The sequence below is a fragment of the Pteropus vampyrus genome, unplaced genomic scaffold, assembly GCF_000151845.1.
Source record: "Pteropus vampyrus isolate Shadow unplaced genomic scaffold, Pvam_2.0 Scaffold48, whole genome shotgun sequence".
Taxonomy (NCBI): Eukaryota; Metazoa; Chordata; class Mammalia; order Chiroptera; family Pteropodidae; genus Pteropus; species Pteropus vampyrus.
This window is the reverse complement of record NW_011888829.1, coordinates 2,948,997-2,958,397: the sequence shown is the minus strand read 5'-3', so window position 1 is coordinate 2,958,397 and position 9,401 is coordinate 2,948,997. Positions and strand designations below refer to the sequence as shown.

Sequence of the window (9,401 nt, the reverse complement as noted above, 5' to 3'; positions counted from 1 at the left end):
AGAAAGATGAGATATGATTTACTCTGGAACCTTAGCACAAGCCTAGGATTTTAGACACCCGCTCAATTTACCTCTTTTCCCATAAATAAGCCCCCCTTGCCCTCTATAGTTCTAATCTTTCCTCTCTGGAACATTAGTAGCAACCGGGGTAAAAGGTGACAATAACTCTGCATTATATTCCCCTAAGTCATACCAGGCCCATCTGTGAACTCCAAAATGCACACAAGTCTCCGCTTTGACATTCAACGCCTAAGGAGGGTGTTTTAAAGGTTTTATTATTATTCAGATATGGTGAGGCCAACAGATAGCTGATTGCCACTGAAAAGACAGTTACTCACAGTTCCCACCGTGAAGGAGCAGGTCACATGACGCAGGGCCACACAGCGGGGCGCCAGGGTCGGTAAAGAGGCAGAGGGAGCGAGAGGAAAAAGTAGGCAAGAGCCTTTGCTGTGGTTTCGGCTGGTAGGAACGAGCGAGGTGACGAGCGAGGTGAAGTAAGCAGGCGTAGGACTAGCCCCTTGCGTGGGCACAGAAGAGAAGGTCAAGGTGCTCAGAGGTGAGAAAGGCAGCGAGAGATTAATGCACGCCCCGGTACCCCAGCCCGAAGCAGGGTTAGGCATGCTGCTGAGACACACACACACACACACACACACACAAAAGGTTTTTTTCTTTCCAGGTAAGCACGGTTGATGGCATTAGTCTCTAACATCCTGGGTATTCTTTCTGAGGCTAAATGAAGCCCTACGCTGTGTGAAAATTAAATTTGAATGCAGAGGTCACAGTGGAACGAAGATGATTTTGCGTGAGTCCTTCGACCTTTATCGACCATTCCATCAGGGCTCCCGGAGCGTGACTCTGCGTTAGGCATGCTCGGTAACTGTCCCCACGAAGAAGCACCCGTCTCTTCCGGCTCCAGTCCAAGCCCTCATCCTCCAGCACCAGAACCGGGAAAGCAAAGTCCAGGCCACAGAGTCTGAAATCTAGTTGGGGAGCAGTCTTAGGAGACAACAACAATAGCACTCAGGTGCCAGAAAATCTCTAGAAAATACTGTTTTTCTTCCCGTGACTGACTGAAAAAACAATTACGTTTCTCATTATTCCTCCAACTGAGCCTGGATTCAGCACTAGATAACACGTAAATTGCTGTTTTGAGGCTTCTTTTGGTTCAACTAGGTAATCAGAAAAGAATGGTTAGGCATACATATACAAATCCATGCGCGTTAAAAAAAAAAAGCAAAATGCTTTCAAAACCAGATTACCAGGGTTTTTAAAAGTCCAGACAACATTTTACTATTTAAGAAAAAAAAATATTTTTATTTGCAAGAAATGGAAATACAGAAGAATAACAATTTCAACTCATTTTTCCCCAAGACTAAGTACAGGTTACAAAGCATTTATTTATTTATTTGTTTATTTATTTATTTAGGTGTTTACTTAGCTATGATAAAGAATAAAAAGCCATTAAAAAAAAAAAAACAGCACAATACAACAGATAATAGACTCGCAATGTCTTCAGACTCAGACGCTGCTGGTCTGTGTAACCTGTCACACGAGAGAGAGAAGCCCAGCTGTCAGCACGGACGTTAAAGCTCACGGATGATCACAGTCCGGGGTCTGCTCCGCGTTATTTAAAAAGGGGCGCTCCCGATTTGTCAAAGAGCACTGGTGTTTTCCATAGACATTTTATCCGAAGGAGAGATTTTCTAAGCGGGGTAGGCCTTGGGTCCGTGGTGCCTAAAGTTCATGTTCTCGCCCAGCTGGGGAGCAAAGGACAGGAGCCGAGAAGTGGAGCTAAGAGCCCTGGGCTTTCTTTCCCGGGACGCACGGCCTGCCAGCTGGAACTCACAAAGACGGGGCGAGAAAGGCGAGAGAGAGAAGCGTCTGGGGGACATCTCCAGCATAAAGCAAAGGACTGACCACTGCCCGGCAGGGCCGGCACAGTGGGCAGGCCCTGTTTCCTGCCCAGAGAACTGAGAAGTGTACAGTGGGTTCGGTGGGTTCGCAGAAAGGGATCCGCCCAACCTGATCCACAAAGCGTTGCACTTCCCACATCAGGCAGCTGCTTCTCCAGCTCGGAGTAGCTAGTTGCCCTTGTTTTTGCTTTCTATAAAATTAAAAGACTTCCAACTTCCTTAACACAGCATCTAGCTCTTAGTAAGTGTGGAAAGAAATGTTTTCCCCTTTCTTTTCGAAACTAAGACAAAATAAAATAAGGCATTCCTGAATCTTATGTCACCCAAAATGACAAAAGCCAAACAGCCCTTGATCTCCCGTGGTAGGTGCTGACCACGAATCGCCAAAAAGGCCAGGCCCCTGTGCACCCAGAAAACCTGCTGGAGGTTTTATGATACTTTAATCCCGGCTGGCCGTTTTTTGATGCGGTTGCACCTGTTCAAAATGGGATTTTTCTAGTGGACATAACCCTGTTTCTTTTCCCTTAATGCACAAATCCGATCCTTGCTCACTTTAGAAAATCACTTTTGAGCCTTTAGAAAAAGTTATTTCTCCCACACTCACTTCGATCTAATACTACAAGGCTATGTATAAAATCTCCCAGAGACAAGAGAGTCCTCTGTCATCCTGGATTCATATCTAAGGCACAGGTAAGGCACAAACGGATGTGTCTAAGACAAGAGGTGTGTGCGTGTGTGTGTTTGTGTGTGAGAGAGAGACCGACCTTTCACATGCCTTTTGAAGAGCTATTGATTAATGCTATTTCCTCAGTACCCTTATTCCCCAGGGCCTCACGCAACACTCTTCCTCAGGACTGACGGACAGAGACTGACTGAATGAATAAATGGAAAATCTGGAATCCGTCTCGGGCTCCTTCACAGTCCCCACTTCACAGCCTCCTGCTCTCTCCTCTAACTGCCCACCCCACCCCCCGCCCCCCAGGGCGGCTTATCCTATCGCCTCCTAATTGTCTCAGCAAAAAAAGCCTTCAAATAAAATGACTCACTGTGCCCTCGCTGCTAAGTTTCACAGATCCTGCCGCACTGCAAGCAGGCCTGCTGGTGTCTTTAATAAAGGTTTCTCAAAGGCAGAAGTCGACAGAACCAAAGCAGTGCCTCGTGGCGGGCGAGGGGGAGGCCGAACGCCTTTCCCTCCCTCTCCAGTCTCTCCATGTCAGTGAGGCCGGCACAGATAGAACATCTCAGTGGGCCGTCTCCGTTTGTGCCCTGTGCTCGAGCACACACCTCACACGACAGGTGTGTGCCCTCAGAGGGGCCAGCCCCCAGAGGCCTCGGATTCTGCTGTGGTTTTGCTTGGAGTAAGTTGAGCTGAAAGCTGCTTTGACAATCCTCAAATTAGGTCTCCAAATCAAAATCACTTATATAATCGAAAAGGTTATCTCGTTCTGCCTATACTGGTGTCAAACCTCGCCCCCACCCCTTGCCCTCAGAGAGCACCCTAGTGCAGCTGTCGGAGTTTTATATAACACACTCTTTATGTGAGCTAGGCTCCCGAGTCGTTGCACTTCACAGGAATTCTTTCCTAAAACCGGCACTGAGGCTTTCGTTTTCAGTATCTATTTCTAAGTGCAAAGTCGAGAGCCGTGAAAAGAATCACGCTGAGGGGCCTCAGGTCTCTTCCAGTAAAGACGTACACGTTCTCTGAATTTTTATGATGTCTTCGCTTGGGCAATCGAACAAAGGAAAGGAAAAGGGAAACCCGTTTGCATGATGACAAATATAATTGACATATTTATAATGAACCTATTTATGCTCTATGGTTTATGGTTGCGCTAACGGTTTCACAGTTTTCAAAACTGAAATTCGAAGCCAACGCCAGCCACTATGAAATCGTCTGGGCTAACCAGGTATTATCGACTAGTCGGTCAGTGGGATCGCTCAGGGTCGGGGTGGGAAGAGAACCCGTCCACTGATACCCTAGGCTTACCCTGGGCTGAAAACGTGCACACATCCGTTAATTATTTGGAACCCACATTTCCCAGGGAGAACACCTTGCTGTCTGAAGAGAGAGATGTCAATCAAGCAAAGGCAGCTAGGGGAGGAAAAATCATCAAGGCACTAAGAACGGGGGCTATCAGTTTGCTGCCCTCATCCTTCTCTGTCCTCATTCAGAAGAGCAGGTTTTCCCCTCTGGCTAATCTAGGAGCCTTAAAAACCCGCCCTGGTTCTGGCGTGGGGCCGGGAGGTAGGCTGAGCCATCCTCACACTCTGCCCTTACACATGGAACCTTTCCTTCCGCGTCATCCAAATACTCCTTGAGCTAATGCCATCGTTTCACCTTCTTAGGCCCTCATAGTCTGCCTGTGCCTGATAATCACATGCCATCTTTACGAGAGGGATGGGTCAGCCGTGGCTCGTGGTCACAGACACCAGCCAGGCCCAGGAGGGTCTGAAGCAAACGAGAAGGACAAAGGGAAGAGAGAAGCAGGAGCAGAGCAGGGCGGGCAGGCAGCAATCCCGTTCCCGCACCGCACGGATGGTCTCAGCTCTCCCGGGCCAATGTAAGGGACAGTGAGAACTGTGCGTGGGACTGTCGGGGTCACCAGGACCACTGCAGTCCTGATCCGGCTCTCACACGCTGCTGAAAAGATGGACTTGGCCATCTCCCCGTCTGGAACTCTCTCCACCACAGTCGGGAAAGAGAAGAATCCCTGACAATGAGCCCTGGGTGAACCTGGACAGACAAAACAGAGATCTGTTCATGAGGTGTGATGGCAAATGTTAATGACACCGGATCTTGTACCTGATGCGGAATCAAAGGCCCAGGTGTGGGCTTAATCCCTCTTAAGCATAGGTTCCAATGGCAATGTACAGGTGAGAGAGAGAGAGAGAGAGAGAGAGAGAGAGAGAGAGAGAGAGAGAGAGGAGTTAAAGCTAAAGGCCTTTCAGCTACTACTAAAAATAAAATACAAAATATAAGCAAATTTCCTATACAAAATCTTTTACAAGCTAGGGAAAAAACACTTGAGGGGAATCTCCTACAGTATACAATAAAAAGGCAGTTTCCATTTCTTATCTGTATGAAAGAGGAAAGATTTTTTTTTTTTTTAAACTACAAAAAGTTACTTTAATCACTTAAAAATAAAAAGTAGGTTGGGGGGGTTTGGTTATGTATCTTTGGGTGAGCTGCAAAGTAGCCAAACCTGACCATAAAAGGTAAGACTGTGGATCTACAAAAGTCACCTACTCCAACCCCAGGAGCAGATCTCGGGTCACCCCCGTGTGGAGGCAGGAGGGTAAAGCAGGGTGCCGGGGTAGGGGGGTGGATAGGGGGCCGGGAGCAGGTGCGGCCAGAGGAGCTAGCAAGGCTGTCCGCAATGCCTGTTGTCAGGACAGGGCTCCCTTCTCTGTCACGGGCACAGGGCAGAAGAAGCATCTGGCCACGGGGACGCAGGCCTGAGCAGGGCATCGCCCCAGCTTTCCCTCCGAGTTCTTTCTACAGGAGGACACATGCTGATGGGGCCTCCAGCCAAAAGGGAGAGGAAAAGGAAATGAAAGCTGGTCTGGAGGACGGGCCATCCCAGGACCCAGCCGCCCTCCCAGCAACCAAAGGCCAGCGGCAGACGTCGGGAGCCTGGAGGGAGGCGTCGGATCTCTTCGGCGTGGTCGCTAGCGGGAAGCCTCAGCGAGCTAATAAATACTATTTACAAACGGGGAGGAGAAGCCGGGGAGGCGGAACTATGGGCGTGTGGGGACACACGTTATGGAGAAGTCCTACAAGCAACAAGACAGGGTAGGTTCGCCTGGAGTGGAAAAGCCTGACTTGTTCAGGCATTGCACTTGCGGCCTGAGAATACGAAGGGGGGGCCCTGGCTCCGGCGCCGGAGGACGGTCGGCGAGGGCTTGAGGGCTCGGGCAGAGCAGAGTGGCAGGGGGCACTCACTGGACGCCCTGGCGCTTCCAGGGCTGACGGCGGAGGACACACTGGAGACGCAGGCTGAGGAAGGCAGAACGTCAGTCAGTCAGCGCTTCGCCAGATCCCAATGGGCGTCCTGGTGTTTCGTTGTTAAGAGTCTGGGGTCTCAAACGAACGAAGAGTCATCTGTTCTTCAAAGAGGTGGTGACACCCCCAGGTGACAATCAGGTAGCATCTCTTTGGCACTATCGGTAGGAACGAGCCTGCTTGTCCCACCTGACCCTAAAATAACTTCCTATTGCAGTAAGTGAAGGGGAGGGAGAGACGCCAAGCTCCCTTCTGCAGGGAGGGACACGGGCCCCGGAGGGGAAGGCGGAATCCCAAGCTGTCCTCCCATCCCAAACCACGACTGCTCCTCCCCGTCTTCATCCGGATCAGTGGCAAAAGGGAAACGCTTATGGCAAAGGTGGTTCGGGGACACAAAAGTAGAGTGAAGAGGGGCGGGGGGACCACCTCTTTAGAAGGTGGCGTTCACTCTTCTGTCGAGCTCTACGACTTTTAGTGTTTCGTTCCCCTCCAGTTTGGTGCCGACCCTGTGAAGGTATCAAAAGGAGAAGAAGTCTTAGCCGCCAAGCGTCACCTACGATTCTCGTGCTCGGTCGTACAATACAATCGCTCCACGCTGGCAGCTCCGTGGGCTGGCCCAGGTGCGGTTCTTGTCCCTTCCCACCAAGTAGCGTTCTCTGTTTCCAACGCCTCCTGCACCCTAACCTTAACCCTGACCCTCACCACTCCCCCCCCAAAAAACTAACTTGCAATAACAATACCAGAAAATAAGTGCGTTATCAATTTGTGTAACAGCCTAGAACACTCTAGGCGTTCGGAGGAGGAATATGAGGGCTTCAGTATCCGGGCAACAGCCCAGAACAAGTGGGATTTCAATAGGGCCTTGAATAGCTGAGCTAAGCAGGGGACGACTGGTGTCATGAGCCAGTAATCAGGCCGCTGAGTCTCCGATAGCTCCCAGGGGCAGCTCTGCGACTTCTCTATAATGGGACTAATAATAGTGCCCAAGCTCTTAAAATATTTAAAGGGACTTATATATCATATTTGCATCGTGCTTAAAACAGTAAGTGCTGGTACATGATAAATATGCACGTATAATATAAGCATGTAAAGGTACATGTAATTATGAACCTTCCCCAGAGTATCAGGGGAAAGAAGCTGAAGAACTAGAAACAGAATTTCTCCCCTTTGCATTGCAAAAGCGTTATTTCTGGGAGGCACAAGGGCAGAGCTGAGCTGGATCACCAACCACAGACCACCACAGCCCAGCGTGCGGGTGCCTCGCCCCGCACCATAATGATACTTGTTTCCACATGGAAACGTGTACGTGCACAGCGCCACTCAAACGGTGGCCCTCAATGTAAGTACATAATTATATAATTATAATTAATGCCTGCTAATTTACATATAAGTCATAAAGCCATCCATTGGCCTACAGCACGATACAGGTGCATCTCTGCTTGGAAGGGAGCTAGATGTGCCGTGAGGCCGCACTTGCGGGGCCCCCACACCGCTGTGACAGGCTGTGCATTTCCTTCTCTGGCTTTTAGGGGCATGAGGAAGGGATTCCAGCCCTTTCCCTGCTTCTTCGAGCCACCACTGCCAGCTCCCCAGCGACACGGACACTGGGCGCTCTGCAGAGGCCAGCGTCGGCCGGCAGTGGACCCTCAAGTCCCCAGTCCTCGAAACAAGACCTGCACGAGACTTGTGGAGGAGGCCACGCCCCGCAGGCCAGGCTGCTGACTCATGACCTGTGACCCGTGCACGAGAGGAGAAGAATCGGGACCATCTGACTCACAAGTGCTGCTGCAGCTCCAACAGCACTGACTTCTCCAGGCTGGTCTCATTCGCGAGAATGAAATGGGGGAGATCCATGTCTGGCCTGGGCTCCAGCCCCGACGCCCTGAGCAGGGCGGAGCCTCTGTCCCAGCGCCCGAGCTCCCCGGCCGAGGCCGGGCTGGACGGCTCCTCCAGCGGAGAGTGCTCCTCATAGATGAGCAGGTTCCTGGACCTCACTGAGGACAGAGCAAAGTAACGGGTATTGGGGGACGGGGAGGACAATGAGGACACACCACATGCCCTCGTTCGATGCCCAGGGCAGGGGACAGATGACAATTTGTGGGTTCTCATTGCCCAAGACTAAGGGTACCAACTGGAGTTCGCCTTCCGTAAAAGCTTCAGGGTTTCAGACTTTTCGGCATTAAAAAATTATACCAATTGTGCAGTGCTGGAAGAATGATAGGAAAGCAAATAAACAGGAAGCAAACTGCCACCCTCGACGCTCCGAAAATAAACTCCCCTCCTTGCCCACCCCGAAGCATCTGGGGGAAATAATTCATGGGGAATGGGACTCAAACACTTGGGAGATGCCCAGACCCAGCAAATAAGCATCCCCACCGAGCAGGTCTTGCACGGAGGGAAGGTACAAGGACAGGAAACAGGATCTCCATTTAGAAACTGGAGTGAGGCCACGAAGCCAAAGCCATAAATCACCATGGCAAGGACAGTCTCTTTTGTTTCATAGGACAGTTGCGTTGCTAGATGACTCTGGAGCAATTTTCCATGACACGGAAACTAATGTCTCCTTGGCTTCTATTTAAATTTAGATAAATAGTACTTTAGCAAAAAAGGAATTCCGAAGAGACCACTGAAATTATTTGGTTGAAATACTAGCATTTTTGTCATATACCTGGCAGAGACACACCTGCCTGGTGAAGATCACCACCGCTCAGAATTGCAAAATTGTGACTCACCCAAATCCACACTTGGTCTTTTAGTGTATATATGTATTAGTGTATGGATTATGCTCCCTACATACTTAAGAGAGATCAGTGACCTAGTGAGACAATCACATACTTCTTATCTAAGATCCGAGTCTCCAAGTTCTCTCAATCTTAGGCATAATGCTTTCTAAGATAGCCCAATGCTTTAATTTCATTTTACAAACTCTTACTATGGTATGTAGGATTCTACTGCATGGAGGCAGAAACACAGCAATTCCCATAAAATGTCATAAAAGCTTAATGCTATCTCCCCCAAAAGCCACATCCCTCCCCCGTACCAGAACTCAAGAAGGAGACATCAGAATTTGCCAGGGACACAGTCATGAGTGGCAGTTTGCACACCGTGCTCTGTTGAGCTCCAGATAATTCCCAGCAGGCGAGGGGCAAAGGAGAGACCCAGCGGCCGGGAAACCAGACCCCACACGTCTCTCTCTTCTCTCCCTTGGAAAAGTTACATTTACCAATTTTTTTAAATTAAACTTTCACATAAGACTCCCTTCAGGAAGCTGAGCTTTCAGGAAGCTGCGGAGAAATGAAACCAGACACTTCTCAAGTCACCAGGTGCGGTCTTACCGATGGAGGCTGTGTACGGCTCTGGCATGGAATGCTGGCTGGGCAGAGCCATCTTGGTGGCAGAAGGATAGGGCCCATAGCCCTGAAAGAAGCTGCCAAAGGCCACGGCAAAGCATAACACCACGACCTGCAGGGCGAGGGGAGAACACG

The 9,401-nt window shown here is 50.0% G+C and overlaps 1 protein-coding gene across 1 annotated transcript in view; it reads right to left on the bottom strand.

Annotated features, from left to right (window-relative positions):
- Nucleotides 1-1,285: 1,285 nt before the first annotated feature.
- Nucleotides 1,286-9,401, bottom strand: part of CREB3L2 (cAMP responsive element binding protein 3 like 2) — a 112,629-nt gene continuing 104,513 nt past the window's right edge. Inside the window, exons 13-15 of the mRNA XM_011359503.2 lie at nt 9,252-9,378; nt 7,694-7,910; nt 1,286-6,422 (exon numbers count right to left, since the gene is read on the bottom strand). Coding sequence (XP_011357805.1) covers nt 6,347-6,422; nt 7,694-7,910; nt 9,252-9,378 — 420 coding nt within the window. The 3' untranslated portion in view covers nt 1,286-6,346. The remainder of the gene's footprint in view (nt 6,423-7,693; nt 7,911-9,251; nt 9,379-9,401) is intronic.